The sequence below is a fragment of the Petromyzon marinus genome, chromosome 67, assembly GCF_048934315.1.
Source record: "Petromyzon marinus isolate PM22_M1 ecotype Great Lakes invasive population chromosome 67, UKy_Petmar_22M1.pri1.0, whole genome shotgun sequence".
Taxonomy (NCBI): domain Eukaryota; kingdom Metazoa; phylum Chordata; class Hyperoartia; order Petromyzontiformes; family Petromyzontidae; genus Petromyzon; species Petromyzon marinus.
Window position 1 is genome coordinate 4445582 of NC_133733.1, and position 23487 is coordinate 4469068.

At 54.6% G+C, this 23487-nt stretch overlaps 1 protein-coding gene across 1 annotated transcript in view; it reads right to left on the reverse strand.

Annotated features, from left to right (window-relative positions):
- The window catches only part of LOC142906581 (dynein axonemal heavy chain 2-like), a 331951-nt gene that overhangs the window by 292837 nt on the left and 15627 nt on the right, over positions 1-23487 (reverse strand). The window contains exons 2-3 of the mRNA XM_076054727.1: positions 11512-11726; positions 265-411 (exon numbers count right to left, since the gene is read on the reverse strand). Coding sequence (XP_075910842.1) covers positions 265-411; positions 11512-11726 — 362 coding nt within the window. The remainder of the gene's footprint in view (positions 1-264; positions 412-11511; positions 11727-23487) is intronic.

Here is a 23487-nt window from a genome sequence, read left to right on the forward strand (position 1 = left end):
GTGTACAGCGTGGTGTACAGCGTGGTGTACAGCGTGGTGTACAGTGTAGTGTACAGCGTGGTGTACAGCGTGGTGTACAGCGTGGTGTACAGCGTGGTGTACAGTGTAGTGTACAGCGTGGTGTACAGCGTGGTGTACAGCGTGGTGTACAGTGTAGTGTACAGCGTAGTGTACAGCGTAGTGTACAGCGTGGTGTACAGCGTGGTGTACAGTGTAGTGTACAGCGTAGTGTACAGCGTAGTGCGTGCCGCGCGGCGTGCCGACCTGTTGTAGTCGCGCACCACCAGCAGCACGTTCTCCCTGAGCGCCCGCAGCTCGTCGCAGCGGCTGTACACGTCGGTGGCGTAGTGCGGCACCTCGAACGACATCCGGTCCCAGTAGAACACCTCGGCGAACGTCTTCAGCAGCGACCTGCGGCGGGGCGGCCGGGCGGCGACGGGGTCAGCGCCTTGACGCACGTGCGCGTGCGAGCGCGTGCGTTAACTCCTTTGAACGTACACCCCGTGGTGCCCTTTCAACTTTCGTACGTACGTACGTACGGTGAACTCCCTTCAACGTTGATCTCCTTTCAACGTTGAACTCCTTTCAACTTTCGTACGTACGTACGGTGTACTCCTTTCAACGTTGAACTCCTTTCAAAGTTGAACTCCTTTCAACTTTCGTACGTACGTAGTACTCCTTTCAACGTTGATCTCCTTTCAACGTTGAACTCCTTTCAACTTTCGTACGTACGTACGGTGTACTCCTTTCAACGTTGAACTCCTTTCAAAGTTGAACTCCTTTCAACTTTCGTACGTACGTACGTATGGTGAACTCCTTTCAACGTTGATCTCCTTTCAACGTTCAACTCCTTTCAACTTTCGTATGTACGTACGGTGTACTCCTTTCAACGTTGAACTCCATTCAAAGTTGAACTCCTTTCAACTTTCGTACGTACGTATGGTGAACTCCTTTCAACGTTGATCTCCTTTCAACGTTGAACTCCTTTCAACTTTCGTACGTACGTACGGTGTACTCCTTTCAACGTTGAACTCCTTTCAACGTTGAACTCCTTTCAACGTTGAACTCCTTTCAACGTTGAACTCCTTTCAACGTTGAACTCCTTTCAACGTTGAACTCCTTTCAACGGTGAACTCCTTTCAACGTTGAACTCCTTTCAACGTTGAAGTCCTTTCAACGGTGAACTCCTTTCAACGTTGAACTCCTTTCAACGGTGAACTCCTTTCAACGTTGAACTCCTTTCAACGTTGAACTCTTTTCAACGGTGAACTCCTTTCAACGTTTCAACGTAGATCTCCTTTCAACGGTGAACTCCTTTCAACGTTGATCTCCTTTCAACGTTCAACTCCTTTCAACGTTCAGCTCCTTTCAACGTTGAGCTCCTTTCAACGTTGAACTCCTTTAAACGTGAGTGGGTAGGCGTGTGGGTAGGTGAGTTAGTAGGCGTGTGGGTACGTGAGTGGGTAGGCGTGTGGGTAGGTGAGTTAGTAGGCGTGTGGGTAGGTGAGTGGGTAGGTGAGTGGGTAGGCGTGTGGGTAGGTCAGTGGGTAGGCGTGTGGGTAGGTGAGTGGGTAGGCGTCTGGGTAGGTGAGTTGGTAGGCGTGTGGGTAGGTGAGTGGGTAGGCGTGTGGGTAGGTGAGTTAGTAGGTGTGTGGGTAGGTGAGTGGGTAGGCGTGTAGGTAGGTGAGTTAGGAGGCGTGTGGGTAGGTGAGTGGGTAGGCGTGTGGGTAGGTGAGTTAGTAGGTGTGTGGGTAGGTGAGTCGGTAGGCGTGTGGGTAAGTGAGTTAGTAGGCATGTGGGTAAGTAAGTGGGTAGGCGTCTGGGTAGGTGAGTTAGTAGGCGTGTGGGTAGGTGAGTGGGTAGGCGTGTGGGTAGGTGAGTTAGTTGGCGTGTGGGTAGGTGAGTTAGTAGGCATGTGGGTAGGTGAGTTAGTAGGCGTGTGGGTAGGTGAATGGGTAGGCGTGTGGGTAGGTGAGTTAGTTGGCGTGTGGGTAGGTGAGTTAGTAGGCGTGTGGGTAGGTGAGTTAGTAGGCGTGTGGGTAGGTGAGTGGGTAGGCGTGTGGGTAGGTGAGTTAGTTGGCGTGTGGGTAGGTGAGTTAGTAGGCTAGGCGTGTGGGTAGGTGAGTGGGTAGGCGTGTGGGTAGGTGAGTGGGTAGGCGTGTGGGTAGGTGAGTTAGTTGGCGTGTGGGTAGGTGAGTTAGTAGGCGTGTGGGTAGGTGAGTGGGTAGGCGTGTGGGTAGGTGAGTTAGTTGGCGTGTGGGTAGGTGAGTTAGTAGGCTAGGCGTGTGGGTAGGTGAGTGGGTAGGCGTGTGGGTAGGCGAGTTAGTAGGCGTGTGGGTAGGTGAGTTGGTAGGCGTCTGGGTAAGTGAGTTAGTAGGTGTGTGGGTAGGTGAGTGGGTAGGCGTGTGGGTAGGTGAGTTAGTTGGCGTGTGGGTAGGTGAGTGGGTAGGCGTGTGGGTAGGTGAGTTAGTAGGTGTGTGGGTAGGTGAGTGGGTAGGCGTGTAGGTAGGTGAGTTAGGAGGCGTGTGGGTAGGTGAGTGGGTAGGCGTGTAGGTAGGTGAGTGGGTAGGCGTGTGGGTAGTTGAGTGGGTAGGCGGGTGGGTAGGTGAGTTAGTAGGCGTGTGGGTAGGTGACTGGGTAGGCGTGTGGGTAGGTGAGTTAGTTGGCGTGTGGGTAGGTGAGTTAGTAGGTGTGTGGGTAGGTGCGTTAGTAGGTGTGTGGGTAGGTGAGTGGGTAGGCGTGCGGGTAGGTGAGTTAATTGGCGTGTGGGTAGGTGAGTGGGTAGGCGTGTGGGTAGGTGAGTTAGTAGGCGTGTGGGTAGGTGAGTTAGTAGGCGTGTGGGTAGGTGCGTTAGTTGGCGTGTGGGTAGGTGCGTTAGTTGGCGTGTGGGTAGGTGAGTGGGTAGGCGTGCGGGTAGGTGAGTTAATTGGCGTGTGGGTAGGTGAGTGGGTAGGCGTGTGGGTAGGTGAGTTAGTAGGCGTGTGGTTAGGTGAGTTAGTAGGCGTGTGGGTAGGTGAGTGGGTAGGCGTGTGGGTAGGTGAGTGGGTAGGCGTGTGGGTAGGTGAGTTAGTTGGCGTGTGGGTAGGTGAGTTAGTAGGCTAGGCGTGTGGGTAGGTGAGTGGGTAGGCGTGTGGGTAGGTGAGTTAGTTGGCGTGTGGGTAGGTGAGTTAGTAGGCTAGGCATGTGGGTAGGTGAGTTAGTAGGCGTGTGGGTAGGTGAGTGGGTAGGCGTGTGGGTAGGTGAGTTAGTAGGCTAGGCGTGTGGGTAGGTGAGTTAGTTGGCGTGTGGGTAGGCGAGTTAGTAGGCGTGTGGGTAGGTGAGTTGGTAGGCGTGTGGGTAGGTGAGTTGGTAGGCGTGTGGGTAGGTGAGTTGGTAGGTGTGTGGGTAGGTGAGTTGGTAGGCGTGTGGGTAGGCGAGTTAGTAGGCGAGTTAGTAGGCGTGTGGGTAGGTGAGTGGGTAGGTGAGTGGGTAGGCGGGTGGGTAGGTGAGTGGGTAGGCGTGTGGGTAGGTGAGTTAGTAGGCGTATGGGTAGGTGAGTTAGTAGGCGTGTGGGTAGGTGAGTGGGTAGGCGTGTGGGTAGGTGAGTGGGTAGGCGTGTGGGTAGGTGAGTTAGTTGGCGTGTGGGTAGGTGAGTTAGTAGGCTAGGCGTGTGGGTAGGTGAGTGGGTAGGCGTGTGGGTAGGTGAGTTAGTTGGCGTGTGGGTAGGTGAGTTAGTAGGCTAGGCATGTGGGTAGGTGAGTTAGTAGGCGTGTGGGTAGGTGAGTGGGTAGGCGTGTGGGTAGGTGAGTTAGTAGGCTAGGCGTGTGGGTAGGTGAGTTAGTTGGCGTGTGGGTAGGCGAGTTAGTAGGCGTGTGGGTAGGTGAGTTGGTAGGCGTGTGGGTAGGTGAGTTGGTAGGCGTGTGGGTAGGTGAGTTGGTAGGTGTGTGGGTAGGTGAGTTGGTAGGCGTGTGGGTAGGCGAGTTAGTAGGCGAGTTAGTAGGCGTGTGGGTAGGTGAGTGGGTAGGTGAGTGGGTAGGCGGGTGGGTAGGTGAGTGGGTAGGCGTGTGGGTAGGTGAGTTAGTAGGCGTGTGGGTAGGTGAGTTAGTAGGCGTGTGGGTAGGTGAGTGGGTAGGCGTGTGGGTAGGTGAGTGGGTAGGCGTGTGGGTAGGTGAGTTAGTTGGCGTGTGGGTAGGTGAGTTAGTAGGCTAGGCGTGTGGGTAGGTGAGTGGGTAGGCGTGTGGGTAGGTGAGTTAGTTGGCGTGTGGGTAGGTGAGTTAGTAGGCTAGGCATGTGGGTAGGTGAGTTAGTAGGCGTGTGGGTAGGTGAGTGGGTAGGCGTGTGGGTAGGTGAGTTAGTAGGCTAGGCGTGTGGGTAGGTGAGTTAGTTGGCGTGTGGGTAGGCGAGTTAGTAGGCGTGTGGGTAGGTGAGTTGGTAGGCGTGTGGGTAGGTGAGTTGGTAGGCGTGTGGGTAGGTGAATTGGTAGGTGTGTGGGTAGGCGTGTGGGTAGGCGTGTGGGTAGGCGAGTTAGTTGGCGTGTGGGTAGGTGAGTTAGTAGGCGAGTTAGTAGGCGTGTGGGTAGGTGAGGGGGTAGGTGAGTTGGTAGGCGGGTGGGTAGGTGAGTTGGTAGGCGTGTGGGTAGGTGAGTGGGTAGGCGTGTGGGTAGGTGAGTGGGTAGGCGGGTGGGTAGGTGAGTGGGTAGGCGTGTGGGTAGGTGAGTGGGTAGGCGTGTGGGTAGGTGAGTGGGTAGGCGTGTAGGTAGGTGAGTGGGTAGGTGAGTTAGTTGGCGTGTGGGTAGGTGAGTGGGTAGGCGTGTAGGTAGGTGAGTGGGTAGGCGTGTGGGTAGGTGAGTGGGTAGGCGTGTGGGTAGGTGAGTTAGTAGGCGTGTGGGTAGGTGAGTGGGTAGGTGAGTTAGTAGGCTAGGCGTGTGGGTAGGCGAGTGGGTAGGCGGGTGGGTAGGTGAGTGGGTAGGCGTGTGGGTAGGTGAGTTAATAGGCGTGTGGGTAGGTGAGTGGGTAGGTGAGTTAGTAGGCTAGGCGTGTGGGTAGGCGAGTGGGTAGGTGAGTGGGTAGGTGAGTGGGTAGGCGTGTGGGTGAGCGATCTCTGTCGGGGGTTCCTGCCCCGTGCCTGCCACCCGCTCACCACCGAGCCCCTCGCTCGCCCATCCCACGCCTGTCAGCCCCCTCCCCGCCCCCCCCCTCCCCCCGACAGCGGTCGCCAGCCGTCCGATAAAATGTGAAACAAATTTAATTATTTATATATGGAGATGTGCCACCCCCCCCCCCCCGCCTCCCCCGTCAACGGAGCCGTGTATCTCTCCTGTGGTTAATTGGGATAACACAGAAGCAGCAGCAGCAACAGCAACATTGCTACGCGATGTTAACTACCTCGCCTGGTGTGCAGGAGGTCGTGGGTTCGATCCCGACCTTGACGCCTGCTGTATATTTGGAATTTGCGTGTCTCTCTCTCTCATCTTCATCATCATCATCATCGCAGTGAGTAGGAGATGTTAACTACCTCGCCTGGTGTGCAGGAGGTCGTGGGTTCTATCCCGACCTTGACGCCTGCTGTATATTTGGAATTTGCGTGTCTCTCTCTCTCATCTTCATCATCATCATCATCACAGTGGCTACGAGATGTTAACTACCTCGCCTGGTGTGCAGGAGGTCGTGGGTTCTATCCCGACCTTGACGCCTGCTGTATATTTGGAATTTGCGTGTCTCTCTCTCTCTCATCATCATCATCATCACAGTGGCTAGGAGATGTTGACTACCTCGCCTGGTGTGCAGGAGGTCGTGGGTTCTATCCCGACCTTGACGCTTGCTGTACATTTCGAGATTGTGCGTCTCTCTCCCCGTGGTCGCGTGGAATTTTGTTCCGCGTTCTCCATTTAGAATCGACGTCGCGCGTTTAGAAGTATTTGGCTACATGCTATAAATGTCCACGTGACGACGAAGATGATAAGCCACATCGCTGAAGCTATCGTTGGTGATTGGCGGGTCGCTCGCGACAAACCGAGGTACACGGCTCGCTGCTGAGCCTCTTAGCCGGTAAAATAAATAAAAATGGTTGAATTGAAATTTAATCTATGGGCCTCTATGCATCTCTGTGAGTCTCTATTCATTTCTACGCATCTCTCTGTGTCACGTGTCTCTATGGGTCTCTATGTATCTCTATGGGTCTCTATGTATCTCTATGGGTCTCTATGTATCTCTATTGGTCTCTATGTATCTCTCTGGGTCTCTATTAATCTCTACGCATCTCTCTGTGTGTCAGGTGTCTCTATGGGTCTCTACGTATCTCTGTGGGTCTCTATTAATCTCTACGCATCTCTCTGTGTGTCAGGTGTCTCTATGGGTCTCTATGTATCTCTATGGGTCTCTATGTATCTCTATGGGTCTCTATATATCTCTATGGGTCTCTATGTATCTCTATGGGTCTCTATGTATCTCTGTGGGTCTCTCATGTGTCTCTATGTGTTCGGAAGTGTTTGGCTAACTGCTACAAATGTCCACGTGACGATGACGATGATAAGCCACATCGCTGAAGCTATCGTCGGTGATTGGCTGGTCGCTCGCGACAAAACGAGCTACACAGCTCCCTGCTGAGCCTTTAGCCGGTAAAATTTTACCGGTAGGAACCTCCTGGTTACACCACCAACCCACAGGGGATTATTGTGTCCGTCCGTCGTGCATCCAAAAAAGGAAGGTGTGGGACTGGGTGGAAAGGGGATGGTGGGGAGGGGCTGGGTGGGGAGGGAGGGGCTGGGTGGGGAGGGTGGGGAGGGGCTGGGTGGGGAGGGGCTGGGTGGGGCTGGGTGAGGGGTGGGGCTGGGTGGGGAGGGGCTGGTCACCCCGTGGTGCCCCCCTTATAAAACTCAACGTTTCACCTACTCACGCCGGCTTGTGCCCGCCCTGACAGTCGGGCATATTGTTGCGGAATACACCACGTGGTGGTGCCGCCCGTTGTTGACCCTGGCCACTGACCGAGCAACCCAACGTTTCCTACCAGCTCCCTCCGCAGGAGAATGTGTTTAAATAGTTTATAGTTTGGTTTAGTGACAAACCCACTCACCACTCACCACCACCACACTCCACCGCATCGCCCCCCCCACCCACCCACCCAACCACCCACCTCCTCCACACTCCACGGCATCGCCCCCCCCCCACCCACCCACCCAACCACCCACCTCCTCCTACCTCCTTCCCCCAATTAGCGCCGCTCTCTCTCCCGACGCCGGGTAGACGCCAACGCGCTCGCTTAATTACAGACGGCAGACGCTCGACTAGGAACGATAACAAACAACAACAAACAACAACAACAAACAAGGACGGACGGGGAATCATTTTGGGGGGGTGGGGGAGGTGGGGGGGGGGGGGGGGTACAGGCGGCTCGCGGTGATCGGAAGGTTTGCCGAGTTCAACTCCTGGTCAGGGATGCGATGGTTAACTCGCCTGGTGTGCAGGAGGTCGTGGGTTCGATCTCGACCCTGACGCTGGCGACGCCTGCTGCTGTATATTTGGAGTCTGCGTGTCTCTCTCTCTCATCATCATCATCATCACGGTGGCTAGGAGATGTTGACTACCTCGCCTGGTGTGCAGGAGGTCGTGGGATCGATCCCGACACTGACGATGCCTGCTGCTGCTGCTGTATATTTGGAGCTTGCGTCTCTCTCTCATCATCATCATCATCACGGTGGCTAGGAGATGTTGACTACCTCGCCTGGTGTGCAGGAGGTCGTGGGATCGATCCCGACACTGACGATGCCTGCTGCTGCTGCTGTATATTTGGAGTCTGCGTCTCTCTCTCTCATCATCATCATCACGGTGGCTAGGGAGATGTTAACTACCTCGCCTGGTGTACAGGAGGTCGTGGATTCGATCCCGACCCTGTCGATGCCTGCTGCTTTATATTTGGAGTTTGCGTGTCAATCTCTCTCTCATCATCATCATCACGGTGGCTAGGAGATGTTGACTACCTCGCCTGCTATACAGGAGGTCGTGGATTCGATCCCGACACTGACGATGCCTGCTGCTGCTGCTGTATATTTGGAGCTTGCGTCTCTCTCTCATCATCATCATCATCACGGTGGCTAGGAGATGTTGACTACCTCGCCTGGTGTGCAGGAGGTCGTGGGATCGATCCCGACACTGACGATGCCTGCTGCTGCTGCTGTATATTTGGAGTCTGCGTCTCTCTCATCATCATCATCATCATCACGGTGGCTAGGAGATGTTGACTACCTCGCCTGGTATACAGGAGGTCGTGGATTCGAGCTCGCCGTGGGCACGCCGACTCTGGCGTCCTGGAGCAATGCCGCAGATTCGACGTTCGCTCGGTGGCAACGGAGCAGGAGACGGAGCGGCGGAATGCAGCGCGTGATTGGGCGAACGCGGGAGACTCGCAGGGAGGGCGGGAGGTAGGGAGGGAGGGAGGGAGGGTGGGTGGAGGGAGGGAGGGAGGGTGGGAGGTAGGGAGGGTGGGTGGAGGGAGGGTGGAGGGAGGGAGGGTGGGTAGAGGGAGGGTGGGTGGAGGGAGGGAGGGTGGGTGGAGGGAGGGAGGGTGGGAGGTAGGGAGGGAGGGTGGGTGGAGGGAGGGTGGAGGGAGGGAGGGAGGGTGGGAGGGAGGGTGGGGGGAGGGAGGGAGGTAGGGAGGGTGGGGGGAGGGAGGGTGGAGGGAGGGAGGGAGGGTGGAGGGAGGGAGGGAGGGAGGGTGGAGGGAGGGAGGGTGGAGGGAGGGAGGGAGGGTGGAGGGAGGGAAGGAGGGAGGGAGGGAGGGTGGGTGGAGGGAGGGAGGGAGGGTGGGTGGAGGGAGGGAGGGTGGAGGGAGGGAGGGAGGGTGGAGGGAGGGAGGGTGGAGGGAGGGAGGGTGGGAGGGTGGAGGGAGGGAGGGTGGGAGGTAGGGAGGGAGGGAGGGAGGGTGGGTGGAGGGAGGGAGGGAGGGTGGAGGGAGGGAGGGAGGGTGGAGGGAGGGAGGGTGGAGGGAGGGAGGGTGGGAGGTAGGGAGGGAGGGAGGGTGGGTGGAGGGAGGGTGGAGGGAGGGAGGGAGGGAGTTTGTATTCGTCAGACCTGGCAGACGAACCACATGGGGGAGAGACATTTCCTGGCGGTTCGAACCCATCGGCCGCCCTCCCAGGTAATGCTTTTGGTTGTTGTTTTTGTTGTTGTTGTTTTGTTGTTTTTGTAAGCCTGTAAGTTTGTACCGCTGGGCAAAAGGCCTGCCCACCCTTGTCTCCGCGTCTTAATTGCTTTTGACTTGCGCTGAGAGACACAACACAGACCCAAAGACTCATACAGAGACCCAGAGACTCACACTGAGACCCACAGGCTCATACAGAGACCCAGAGACTCATACAGAAACCCACAGACTCATACAGAGACCCAGAAACTCATAGAGAGACCCACAGACTCATACAGAGACCTACAGACTCTTACAAAGACCCAAAGATTCACACTGAGACCCACAGACTCGCACGGACCCATACAGAGACTCAGAGACCCACAGCCTCACAAAGACCCACAGACTCACACACAGATACCCACAGACTCACAGAGACCCACAGAGACTCACACACAGAGACCCACACATCCACAGACTTACACACAGAGACCCACAGAGACCCACAGACACCCACAGGCTCACACACAGATACCCATAGAGACTCACACAGAGACCCACAAACTCACACACAGAGACCCATAGACTCACACACAGAGACCCACAGAGACCCACAGAGACTCACAGAGACCCATAAACTCACACACAGAGACCCACAGACCCACACACAGAGACCCATAGACTCACACACAGACACCCACAGACTCACACACAGAGACCCACAGAGACTCACAGAGACCCACAGAGACCCCCACAGAGACCCATAAACTCACACACAGAGACCCACAGAGACCCACAGACTCACACACAGAGACCCATAGACTCACACACATACACCCACAGACACCCACAGACACTCACAGAGAACCACGGAGACCCACAGAGACCCACAAACTCACACACAGAGACCCACAGACACCCACAGACACCCACAGACACTCACAGAGACCCACAGAGACCCACGGAGACCCACAAACTCACACACAGAGACCCATAGACTCACACACAGACACCCACAGACACCCACAGACACTCACAGAGAACCACGGAGACCCACGGAGACCCACAGAGACCCACAAACTCACACACAGAGACCCACGGAGACCCACAGACTCACACACAGAGACCCACAGAGACCCACAGATACCCACAGACTCACACGCAGAGACCCATAGACTCACACACAGACACCCACAGACACTCACAGAGACCCACAGAGACCCACAGAGACCCACAAACTCACACACAGACACCCACAGACACCCACAGACACTCACAGAGAACCACGGAGACCCACGGAGACCCACAGAGACCCACAAACTCACACACAGAGACCCACAGAGACCCACAGACACCCACAGACTCACACACAGAGACCCACAGACTCACACACAGACACCCACAGAGACCCACGGAGACCCACGGAGACCCACGGAGACCCACGGAGACCCACAGACTCACACACAGAGACCCACAGAGACCCGCAGAGACACAGAGAGGCCCACAGACCCCCCACACATAGAGAGGCCCACAGACCCCCCACACACAGAGAGGCCCACAGACCCCCACACATAGAGAGGCCCACAGACCCCCACACACAGAGAGGCCCACAGACCCCCACACACAGAGAGGCCCACAGAGACCCACAGAGACCCGCAGAGACCCAGAGAGGCCCACAGACCCCCACACACAGAGAGACCCACGGACACCCACAGAGACCCACAGAGACCCACGGAGACCCAACGAGAGACCCAGAGAGGCCCACAGACCCCCCACACACAGAGAGGCCCACAGACCCCCCACACACAGAGAGGCCCACAGACCCCCCACACACAGAGAGGCCCACAGACCCCCCACACACAGAGAGGCCCACAGACCCCCCCACACACAGAGAGGCCCACAGACCCCCCACACACAGAGAGGCCCACAGACCCCCCACACACAGAGAGGCCCACAGACCCCCCACACACAGAGAGGCCCACAGACCCCCCACACACAGAGAGGCCCACAGACCCCCACACACAGAGAGGCCCAGAGAGACCCACAGAGACCCACAGAGACCCATAGAGACCCACGGACACCCACAGAGACCCACAGAGACCCACAGAGACCCAACGAGAGACACAGAGAGGCCCACAGAGACCCACACACAGAGAGGCCCACAGAGACCCGCAGAGACCCACAGACACCCACAGACACTCACGGAGACCCACGGAGACCCACAGAGACCCACAGACACTCACAGAGACCCACGGAGACCCACAGAGACCCAACGAGAGACCCAGAGAGGCCCACAGACCCCCCACACACAGAGAGGCCCACAGAGACCCCCACACACAGAGAGGCCCACAGACCCCCCCACACACGGACAGGCCCACAGACCCCCCACACACGGACAGGCACCGCGCACGCCGTCACCTGTCGAAGTTGACGTCGATGGTGCCCGGTTGCTCGCGGCTGCGCACCAGCACGGGCACCTCGAGGCGCGCCAGCGCCTGCTTGTCCACGGCGCCCGCCCACTCCCCGTAGTGGCGCTGCACCGCCTCGTCCAGCGCCTGGGCCAGCTGCCGGTGAGCCGCGGCCACCTCGTCGCCCACGCCCGAGGGCGGCAGGAAGCTGGCATCGCGCAGGGCCTGACGCGGGCGCGGAGAGGGAGAGAGACGGGGAGAGAGAGACGGGGAGAGAGAGACGGGGAGAGAGAGAGACGGGGAGAGAGAGACGGGGAGAGAGAGACGGGGAGAGAGAGACGGGGAGAGAGAGACGGGGAGAGAGACGGGGAGAGAGACGGGGAGAGAGAGACGGGGAGAGAGACGGGGAGAGAGACATGGAGAGAGACGGGGAGAGAGAGACGGGGAGAGAGACGGGGAGAGAGAGACGGGGAGAGAGAGACGGGGAGAGAGAGACGGGGAGAGAGAGACGGGGAGAGAGACGGGGAGAGAGAGATGGGGAGAGAGACGGGGAGAGAGAGACGGGGAGAGAGACGGGGAGAGAGTCGGGGAGAGAGACGGGGAGAGAGACGGGGAGAGAGACGGGGAGAGAGACGGGGAGAGAGAGACGGGGAGAGAGAGACGGGGAGAGAGATGGGGAGAGAGACGGGGAGAGAGACGGAGGGAGAGACGGGGAGAGAGACGGGGAGAGAGACGGGGAGAGAGACGGGGAGAGAGACGGAGGGAGAGACGGGGAGAGAGACGGGGAGAGAGACGGGGAGAGAAACGGGTAGAGAGACGGGGAGAGAGACGGGGAGAGAGACGGGGAGAGAGAGACGGGGAGAGAGAGACGGGGAGAGAGACGGGGAGAGAGACGGGGAGAGAGACGGGGAGAGACACGGGGAGAGACACGGGGGGAGAGACGGGGAGAGAGAGACGCGCGTGAACTTAAGGTGTAGGAGCAGCAGAGTTTACATGGGACTCGTAGACTTACACAGGGACTCATAGATGTACACAGCACTCATAGACTTACACAGGGACTCATAGACTTGCACAGGGACTCGTAGACGTGCACAGGGACTCATAGACTTACACAGAGACTCGTAGACGTGCACAGGGACTCATAGACTTACACAGGGACTCATAGACTTACACAGGGACTCATAGACTTACACAGGGACTCATAGACTTACACAGGGACTCATAGACTTACACAGGGACTCATAGACTTACACAGGGACTCACAGACTTACACAGGGACTCATAGATGTACACAGCACTCATAGACTTACACAGATACTCATAGATGTACACAGGGACTCATAGACTTACACAGGGACTCATAGACTTACACAGGGACTCATAGATGTACACAGCACTCATAGACTTACACAGGGACTCATAGATGTACACAACACTCATAGACTTACACAGGGACTCATAGATGTACACAGCACTCATAGACTTACACAGGGACTCATAGACTTACACAGGGACTCGTAGATGTACACAGCACTCATAGACTTGCACAGGGACTCATAGACTTACACAAGGACTCATAGACTTACACAGGGACTCGTAGACTTACACAGGGACTCATAGATGTACACAGCACTCATAGATGTACACAGGGACTCATAGATGTACACAGCACTCATAGACTTACACAGGGACTCGTAGACTTACACAGGGACTCGTAGATGTACACAGCACTCATAGACTTGCACAGGGACTCATAGACTTACACAGGGACTCATAGACTTACACAGGGACTCGTAGACTTACACAGGGACTCATAGATGTACACAGCACTCATAGACTTACACAGGGACTCATAGACTTACACAGGGACTCATAGACTTACACAGGGGCTCATAGACTTACACAGGGACTCATAGATGTACACAGCACTCATAGACTTACACAGGGACTCATAGACTTGCACAGGGACTCATAGACTTACACAGGGACTCATAGACTTACACAGGGACTCGTAGACTTACACAGGGACTCGTAGACTTACACAGGGACTCGTAGACTTAAACAGGGACTCATAGATGTACACAGCACTCATAGACTTACACAGCGACTCATAGATGTACACAGCACTCATAGACTTACACAGGGACTCATAGACTTACACAGGGACTCATAGACTTACACAGGGACTCGTAGACTTACACAGGGACTCATAGATGTACACAGCACTCATAGACTTACACAGGGACTCATAGACTTACACAGGGACTCGTAGACTTACACAGGGACTCATAGATGTACACAGCACTCATAGACTTACACAGGGACTCATAGATGTACACAGCACTCATAGACTTACACAGGGACTCGTAGACTTACACAGGGACTCGTAGACTCACACAGGGACTCATAGATGTACACAGCACTCATAGACTTACACAGGGACTCATAGACTTACACAGGGACTCATAGATGTACACAGCACTCATAGACTTACACATGCACTCATAAGTCAGGTGTTAGTAAATCGAGGACTACCTCTTTCCCATATGGATACGAAAACCCAGTCCGGTTGTCATTCGATAACTCACACGCAGCAACAGCAACAGCCTTCATTCGCCGCTCGCATATGGCGGGTGACGTCACCGCGGCGCTTGCGCCAGGCTAGGTGCACTCTGAAGAGGCCATCGCGTGAAGTGTAGAGAGCTCGCCGCTGGCACGAGGCCACTGCGCAGACGCAGGCGTTGTGACTTTAACCGACTGATACGACTGGCAAGGTGCACCGCGCACCACCTGAGCTATCGGCATGCCAACAAAGACAAAGATCCCCCTGCCCGCCCACCCCACCCCACCCGTGTAGCCTAGGGGCAAGTGCTGCTAGCTAGCGAACGGCGCCTACGAGGAGGCCGGTGGCCAGCCCTCTTGGCGGACGAGAGCGGGAGTCGAACTCGGGTCTCGCCGCTCAACCGCACACGTTACGCCCGCCCTCGCTTTCACCGTCAATCAATTCATCTCCTGAGGACGCGACAGATTATCGATCGACCGTCATCTCCAAGCCATCGATTTCCGCGAACCTTTTAACCCCACCCCCCACCTCTCTCTCTTTCTTTCTCTCTCTTCGCCGAGCGACACAACTCCCCTCCTCCACCACCACCACCACCACAATGCCACTCCCTCCCTCCTCTGCCTATGCACGAAAGATTCCACCACCACCACCACCACCCGCCACCCGCGTAGCCTCTAACCGACTGTCGGGGACACGTGCTGGGAACTGTGGCGCACGAGGTGGTGTGGGTGGCCAGTACCACGCACACAAAGATCCCCCCGTATAGCCTGTAACAGACTGTAGGGGGCAAGTGCTGTTAGCGAGCACCTATGAAGGCCGGAACGGTACACGAGGGGGTGGGTGGCCAGCACCACGCCCGACCGCCTTTGTCTCCCTCGTGGCGATGTTTACACACCGCTACCAGGTACTCATTTGAGGCTGAGTCGACCTAGGGGAGGCCCGGGACCGGTTCAGGTAATCGTCACTGGTGTTGGCCGTGAGCGGGAATCGAACCCGGGTCGCCGGGTTCATAGCGCAGCGTAGCGCTAACCGCTACACTACCGCTCCCCACCGTACACACACACACGTACGAACATACAAACACACAAAGATCCCCCGTATAGCCTCCAACAGGCTGTAGGGGCAAGTGCTATGAGCGGGCACCTATGAAGGATGGCACGGCACACGAGGGGCTGGGGGGGCCAGCGCCACGCCTGGCCGCCTTTGTCTCCCCAGTGGCGATGATTTTTTTTGCCCACCGCACCGGGTAACTCATTTGAGGCTGAGTCGACCTAGGGGAAGGGGCCCAGGACCGGTCCACGTAATCGACACCGGTGGCGTTGGTGGGATCCTAGCTGGTGTCACTGCCTCAAGCGTAGCGCTAACCCCCTACTGCACCCCACTACCGCTCCCCCCACTGACACCACCGGTTACGGTAGCGGCGGCGGCGGTAGTGGCGGTGTAGGTGGTGGTCGCGGCGGCGGTACAAACTGTGCTTTAGTTTGATGTCGTTCACACCGCACCTACCGGTTAGCACGTGCGGCGCGAGAGAAGTTCAACGTGGTGTGTGTGTATGTACGTGGTGTGGGTGGTGGCCACGGTGGACACGGTGGCCACGGTGGTGCTATCGGCGCTGGCGGTAATACAGAAGTCACCGTGGGGTTATCATCATCATCATCATCGCATCATTACCGTAAGGTCCATTCGTAGAAAGGTGACGGGTGTGTTGGTTCGGGGGGAGGGGGGTGGTCATCAGGGCCCCCCCCCCCCGTGTACCCCCCCGTCCCCCCCCCCCCCGACACAGCAGCCTCGTCGCGGTCGAGGAGTAGGGAAGGGAGGAGGAGGAGGAGGGCTCGAACGAGGGCCGTGTCAGCTGTCACCTGACGCGAGACGGCTGTTAAACATCTGCGCTGGCGAGGCTGCTCCCTCACGCTCGCTTTCGCTCCCTCCCTCTCTCCGTCTCTCTCTCTCTGTGTCTCTGTCTCTCTCTCTATGTCTCTCTGTCTCTCTCTATGTCTCTGTCTCTCTCTATGTCTCTGTCTCCCTCTCTCTGTCTCTCTCTATGTGTCTCTGTCTCTCTCTATGTCTCTCTCTCTATCTCTCTGTCTCTCTATGTCTCTGTCTTTCTCTGTCTCTCTCTATGTCTCTGTCTCTCTCTATGTCTCTCTCTGTCTCTCTCTATGTCTCGGTCTTTCTCTATGTCTCTGTCTTTCTCTGTCTCTCTGTCTCTCTCTATGTCTCTGTCTCTCTCTATGTCTCTATCTCTCTCTCTCTATGTCTCTATCTCTCTGTCTCTCTCTATGTCTCTGTCTCTCTCTATGTCTCTGTCTTTCTCTGTCTCTCTCTATGTCTCTGTCTCTCTGTCTCTCTCTATGTCTCTGTCTCTCTCTATGTCTCTGTCTCTCTCTATGTCTCTGTCTTTCTCTGTCTCTCTGTCTCTCTCTCTATGTCTCTGTCTTTCTCTCTCTGTCTCTCTCTATGTCTCTGTCTCTCTCTATGTCTCTGTCTTTCTCTGTCTCTCTGTCTCTCTCTATGTCTCTGTCTTTCTCTCTCTGTCTCTCTCTATGTCTCTGTCTCTCTCTATGTCTCTGTCTATGTCTCTGTCTTTCTCTGTCTCTCTCTATGTCTCTGTCTCTCTCTATGTCTCTGTCTTTCTCTATCTCTCTATCTCTCTGTCTCTCTCTATGTCTCTCTCTGTCTCTCTGTCTCTCTCTATGTCTCTGTCTCTCTGTCTCTCTCTATGTCTCTGTCTCTCTCTATGTCTCTGTCTTTCTCTGTCTCTCTGTCTCTCTCTCTCTATGTCTCTGTCTCTCTCTATGTCTCTGTCTCTCTCTGTCTCTCTATCTGTCTCTCTCTATGTCTCTGTCTCTCTCTGTCTCTCTGTCTCTCTCTATGTCTCTGTCTTTCTCTGTCTCTCTCTGTCTCTCTGTCTCTCTCTATGTCTCTGTCTTTCTCTGTCTCTCTCTGTCTCTCTGTCTCTCTCTCTATGTCTCTGTCTCTCTCTATGTCTCTATCGCTCTGTTTCTCTCTATCTCTCTGTCTCTCTCTATCTCTCTGTCTCTCTATCTCTCTGTCTCTCTCTATCTCTCTCTATATCTCTGTCTCTCTATCTCTCTGTCTCTCTCTATCTCTCTATATCTCTCTGTCTCTCTCTATGTCTCTGTCTCTCTCTATCTCTCTGTCTCTCTCTATCTCTCTATATCTCTCTGTCTCTCTCTATCTCTCTGTCTCTATCTCTCTGTCTCTATCTCTCTCTATATCTCTCTGTCTCTCTCTATCTCTCTATATCTCTCTGTCTCTCTATCTCTCTGTCTCTCTCTATCTCTCTCTATCTCTCTGTCTCTCTATCTCTCTGTCTCTCTCTATCTCTCTCTATCTCTCTGTCTCTCTCTATGTCTCTGTCTCTCTCTATCTCTCTGTCTCTATCTCTCTGCCTCTCTCTATCTCTCTGTCTCTCTATCTCTCTATCTCTCTCTGTCTCTCTATCTCTCTGTCTCTCTCTATCTCTCTCTCGCTCTCTGTCTCTCTATCTCTCTGTCTCTCTCTCTCGCTCTCTGTCTCTCTCGCACTCTGTCTCTCTCTATCTCTCTCTATCTCTCTGTCTCTATCTCTCTGTCTCTCTATCTCTCTGTCTCTCTCTATCTCTGTCTCTCTCTATCTCTCTCGCTCTGTCTCTCTATCTCTGTCTCTCTCTATCTCTCTCTATCTCTCTGTCTCTATCTCTCTATCTCTCTCTGTCTCTCTATCTCTCTGTCTCTCTCTATCTCTCTCTCGCTCTCTGTCTCTCTATCTCTCTGTCTCTCTCTCTCGCTCTCTGTCTCTCTCGCACTCTGTCTCTCTCTATCTCTCTACCTCTCTCGCTCTCTGTCTCTCAATCTCCCCCTTGCTCTCCTTCGCTCTCTCCATCTCGCTCACTCTCTCTCTCTCGCTGTCTCCCTCTCGCTCCCTCTAGCTCCCTCTCGCTCTCTGTCTCTCTCTCTCTCGCTGTCTCCCTCTCGCTCCCTCTAGCTCCCTCTCGCTCTCTGTCTCTCTCTCTCTGGCCAACTTCGCCCGTGCTCAGGCGAAGTTGGCGGTGTTACAGAACGAGGTAAAAAGACGCTGCAAGGTGACACTGACGGCTGCTCTGTGCTGCTTCCAGCGTTCAGTTTGCCTGCTCAAGGCGCGGCTGCGGCTGGAGCACGCCACGTGACACACACACACGTGCCGGTGATGTGCAGCGCGTCTCCACTTCGAACGCCGAGGGGCCGGACAAGCCCCTCTCTCTTGCTCTCTCTTTCTGTCTGGCTCGCTCTGTCACTCTCGCTCTCTCCCGCTCTCTCTCTCTCTCTAAGCCCTCTGTTACCAGCGTGGACGGCACCACCCCACGTGTTCACCTTCTGAAGCGCTCGCTCGTCACCGTGGCGTGCGCGATGTCCACCACCACAACCACCACCACCACCACAACCACCACCACCACCACAACCACCACCACCACAACCACTACCACCACCACCACAACCACCACCACCACGTGACTTTTCTTTCGTGTCGCGCGCGCTGCATTTACAGCGATTCATTTGTGTTGCTGGTGACTTTGTGCATTTCGCATCGGAATCGCCTCCAGTGCTGTTGCTGCTGGCGGCAATGAAAGTTGTTTGAAAAGTGTCTCCCTCTTTCTGTCTCTCTCTCTCTCGCGAACGGCACCCCCCCCTCTTCACCTTCTAACGCGCCACTCTCGTCGGTCGCGGCGAGCGTGCCGCCTTTTCTGTTTTCCATCGTGTTATTTATTTTGCTGCTGCTGTTGCTGCTGCTGCTCCTCCTGGCGACTTTGCGTGCCCCGTATCGAAATCGACTCAAGCGCAGTTGCTTCTGGCGGCAATAAAAGTGGTTTAAAAATTCAAAAGTCTCTCTCCCTCTCGGTCTCTCTCCCTCTCTCGCTGCCTCTCTATCTCCCGCTCGCTGTCTCGCTCTCTCTCTCCCCCTCTATCGTCTCTCACTCTCACGAGTGAAGTGGGGGGGGGATTACGCCCGTGCCGCTCCGATGGGCACGGCACGGCAAAGCTCGCGAGCGTTCCAGAGGCCTCCGTCGATCTGGTCGAGGGAGTAGTAGCGGTGACGTGATTCTGCACGTGTGTGAGTCTGTGGATGTGTGTGTGTGAGTCTCTGGATGTGTGTGTGAGTCTATGGATGTGTGTGTGAGTCTATGGATGTGTGTGTGAGTCTATGGATGTGTGTGTGAGTCTATGGATGTGTGTGTGAGTCTATGGATGTGTGTGTGTGTCTATGGATGTGTGTGTGAATCTCTGAATGTGTGTGTATGTGAGTCTGTGAATATGTGTGTGTGAGTCTATGGATGTGTGTGTGTGTGAGTCTCTGGATCTGTGTGTGAGTCTATGGATGTGTGTGTGAGTCTATGGATGTGTGTGTGAGTCTCTGAATGTGTGTGAGTCTATGGATGTGTGTGTGAGTCTCTGAATGTGTGTATGAGTCTATGGATGTGTGTGTGTGTGTGTCTATGGATGTGTGTGAGTCTCTGAATGTGTGTGTGAATCTCTGAATGTGTGTGTATGTGAGTCTGTGAATATGTGTGTGAGTCTATGGATGTGTGTGTGAGTCTCTGGATGTGTGTGTGAGTCTATGGATGTGTGTGTGAGTCTCTGGATGTGTGTGTGAGTCTATGGATGTGTGTGAGTCTCTGGATGTGTGTGTGAGTCTCTGAATGTGTGTATGAGTCTATGGATGTGTGTGTGAGTCTATGGATGTGTGTGTGAGTCTATGGATGTGTGTGTGAGTCTATGGATGTGTGTGTGAGTCTATGGATGTGTGTGTGAATCTCTGGATGTGTGTGTGAGTCTATGGATGTGTGTGAGTCTCTGGATGTGTATGTGTGAGTCTCTGAATGTGTGTGTGAGTCTGTGAATGTGTGTGTGAGTCTCTGGATGTGTGTGAGTCTATGGATGTGTGTGTGAGTCTATGGATGTGTGTGTGAGTCTCTGGATGTGTGTGTGAGTCTCTGGATGTGTGTGAGTCTATGGATGTGTGTGTGAGTCTATGGATGTGTGTGTGAATCTCTGAATGTGTGTGTATGTGAGTCTGTGAATGTGTGTGTGTGAGTCTCTGGATGTGTGTGTGAGTCTCTGGATGTGTGTGTGAGTCTATGGATGTGTGTGTGAGTCTATGGATGTGTGTGTGAGTCTATGGATGTGTGTGAGTCTCTGGATGTGTGTGTGAGTCTCTGAATGTGTGTGTGTGAGTCTGTGAATGTGTGTGTGAGTCTATGGATGTGTGTGTGAGTCTCTGGATGTGTGTGTGAGTCTATGGATGTGTGTGTGAGTCTCTGGATGTGTGTGTGAGTCTATGAATGTGTGTGAGTCTCTGGATGTGTGTGTGAGTCTCTGAATGTGTGTATGAGTCTATGGATGTGTGTGTGAGTCTATGGATGTGTGTGTGAGTCTATGGATGTGTGTGTGAGTCTATGGATGTGTGTGTGAGTCTATGGATGTGTGTGTGAGTCTCTGGATGTGTGTGTGAGTCTATGGATGTGTGTGAGTCTCTGGATGTGTGTGTGAGTCTCTGAATGTGTGTGTGAGTCTGTGAATGTGTGTGTGAGTCTCTGAACGTGTGTATGAGTCTATGGATGTGTGTGTGTATGGATGTGTGTGTGAGTCTATGGATGTGTGTGTGAGTCTATGGATGTGTGTGTGAGTCTCTGAATGTGTGTGTGAATCTCTGAATGTGTGTGTATGTGAGTCTGTGAATATGTGTGTGTGAGTCTATGGATGTGTGTGTGTGAGTCTCTGGATGTGTGTGTGAGTCTATGGATGTGTGTGTGAGTCTATGGATGTGTGTGTGAGTCTCTGAATGTGTGTGTGAGTCTATGGATGTGTGTATGAGTCTATGGATGTGTGTGTGTGGGTCTATGGATGTATGTGTGAGTCTATGGATGTGTGTGCGTCTATGGATGTGTGTGTGTATGGATGTGTGTGTGAGTCTATGGATGTGTGTGTGAGTCTATGGATGTGTGTGTGAGTCTATGGATGTATGTGTGAGTCTATGGATGTTTGTGTGAGTCTATGGATGTGTGTGTGAGTCTCTGAATGTATGTGTGAGCCTATGGATGTGTGTGTGAGTCTATGGATGTATGTGTGAGTCTATGGATGTTTGTGTGAGTCTATGGATGTCTATGTGAGTCTATGGATGTCTGTGTGAGTCTATGCGTCTCTGTATGAGTCTATGGGTATCTGTGTGAGTCTATGGGTCTCTGTGTGAGTCTATGAATGTGTGTGTGTGAGTCTATGGGTCTCTGTGTGAGTCTATGCATCTCTATGTGAGCCTATGGGTCTACGGGCCTGTGTGAGTCAGTGGGTTTCTGTGGCCAGTCTATGGCTCGCTGTGTCTTTGAGTCTATGGGTCTATGGGTATCTGTGTGAGTCTATGGGTCTCTGTCTAAGTCTATGGGTCTCTGTGGGTACTCTATGGTTCTAAGTGGGGCTCTGTATCTCTATGGGTCTCTGTGTGAGTCTATGGGTGTCTGTGTGAGTCTATGGGTCTCTGTCTAAGTCTATGGGTCTCTGTCTAAATCTATGGATCTCTGTGTGAGTCTATGGGTCTATATCTGAATCTATGGGTCTATGTATGAGTCTATGGATCTCTGTGTGAATCTATGGGTCTCTGTGTGAGTCTATGGGTCTCTGTCAAAGTCTATGGGTCTCTGTCTAAATCTATGGGTCTCTGTGTTAGTCTATGGGTCTCTGTGTGAGTCTACGGGTCTCTGTGTGAGTCTATGGGTCTTTGTGTGAGTCTACGGGTCTCTGTGTGAGCCTATGGGTCTATGGGTCTCTGTGTGAGTCTACGGATCTCCGCCGTACTGCGCGGTAAAACAGGGAAGCGCGGTTCGGCATGCAAACGCCGCCCAGTGTTCACAGGAGGGGTGAGCGGGTGTGCAACTGGTTAAGTCTCGCACGTGCTCCTCGTTCCGTGAGTTTACGGAGTCACGGCTCCACCACTCAATCTTTGCGCAACATCAAAGGGAGAGAGGGGTCGCAGAGGCGAGCGTGTCTGCGACTCTCCCACACTCTCTCTTTCGTGAACAAAGACAAAGATACCCCCACCAACACCACCAACACCACCACCACCACCGTGTAGCCTTTAACGGACTGATGGGGCAAGTGCTGTTTTTTTATCGAGCAGCAGCAGCATCTCTGTAGGCCGGAAACTGTGGCACGCGAGGTGGTGTGGGTGGCGAGTTCTACGTACACAAAGACAAAGATCCCCCATATAGCCTTAACAGACTGTAGGGGCAAGTGCTGTTAGCGAGCACCTATGAAGGCCGGAACGGTACACGAGGGGGGGTGGGTGGCCACGCCCGACCGCCTTTGTCTCCCTAGTGGCAATGTTTACACACCGCACCAGGTACTCATTTGAGGCTGAGTCTACCTAGGGGAGGCCCGGGACCGGTTCAGATAATCGTCACTGGTGAGCGGGAATCGAACCCGGGTCGCCAGGTTCATAGCGCAGCGCGCTAACCGCTACACTATCGCTCACACACACACATACACACACACATCTAGACACGTACGAATATACATACACACATGAAGACAAAGATCCCCCGTATAGCCTCAACAGACTGTTGGGGCGAGTGTTCTGAGCGAGCACCTACTGACGCCGGCACGGCACGCGAAGGGATGGGTGGGGTTGGCCAGCACCACGCCCGGCCGCCTTTGTCTCCCCTAGCCGCGATGTTTAACTACTATGCACACCAGCACCGGTGGACAGGTTCAGGTAATAAATTGCCACTGAAGTCTACCGTGGCCAGGCACAGCACCGAGGTGACCCCAGTGGTTATGGGCCGTCCATAAATGACGTCACGCGATTTTTGACTCCCGCCCCCTCCCCCCCCCGTCGTCACACGGCGTCACAAAAAGTCAGACCCCCCCCCCTCAAATATGACGTCACAAAGCTCTGCCCCCCTCACCCCCCCAAAAACAAAACATGCTTCAAATCGCTGTAGTTGCATATTTAATGTGGCGCTGCACTCCGATGTTGTGGGAGCAAACGTCGATTAAAAAGTCAATTCAATTCAGCAGAACGTGTTTGTCTATATTTATTAAAAGTTGCGCATTGTGATGTGACGTCACATTTCTCAAACCACCCCCCCCCCTCCCCCCCCCCCCCCAAGGTGCGTGACGTCATTTATGGACGGCCCCTTAGCACAATGTGGCAACAAGCGCAGCAGGTTGACCGTGAAGCTGACCGCCACTCCCGCGGAAAAAGTTCCCGGCGATTAACCGAGGTCGACTGCAAACTCCTCCGCACAGCGCGTGCATCCGAGTGCAGGGGCTTTTGACTTGTCAAACAACTTTTATTGCCGCCAGCGGCAACAGCACTGGAGGCGATTCCGATACGAAACGCACAAAGTCGCCAGCAACACAAATAGTCGCTGTAAATCCGCGCGCTGTGGCG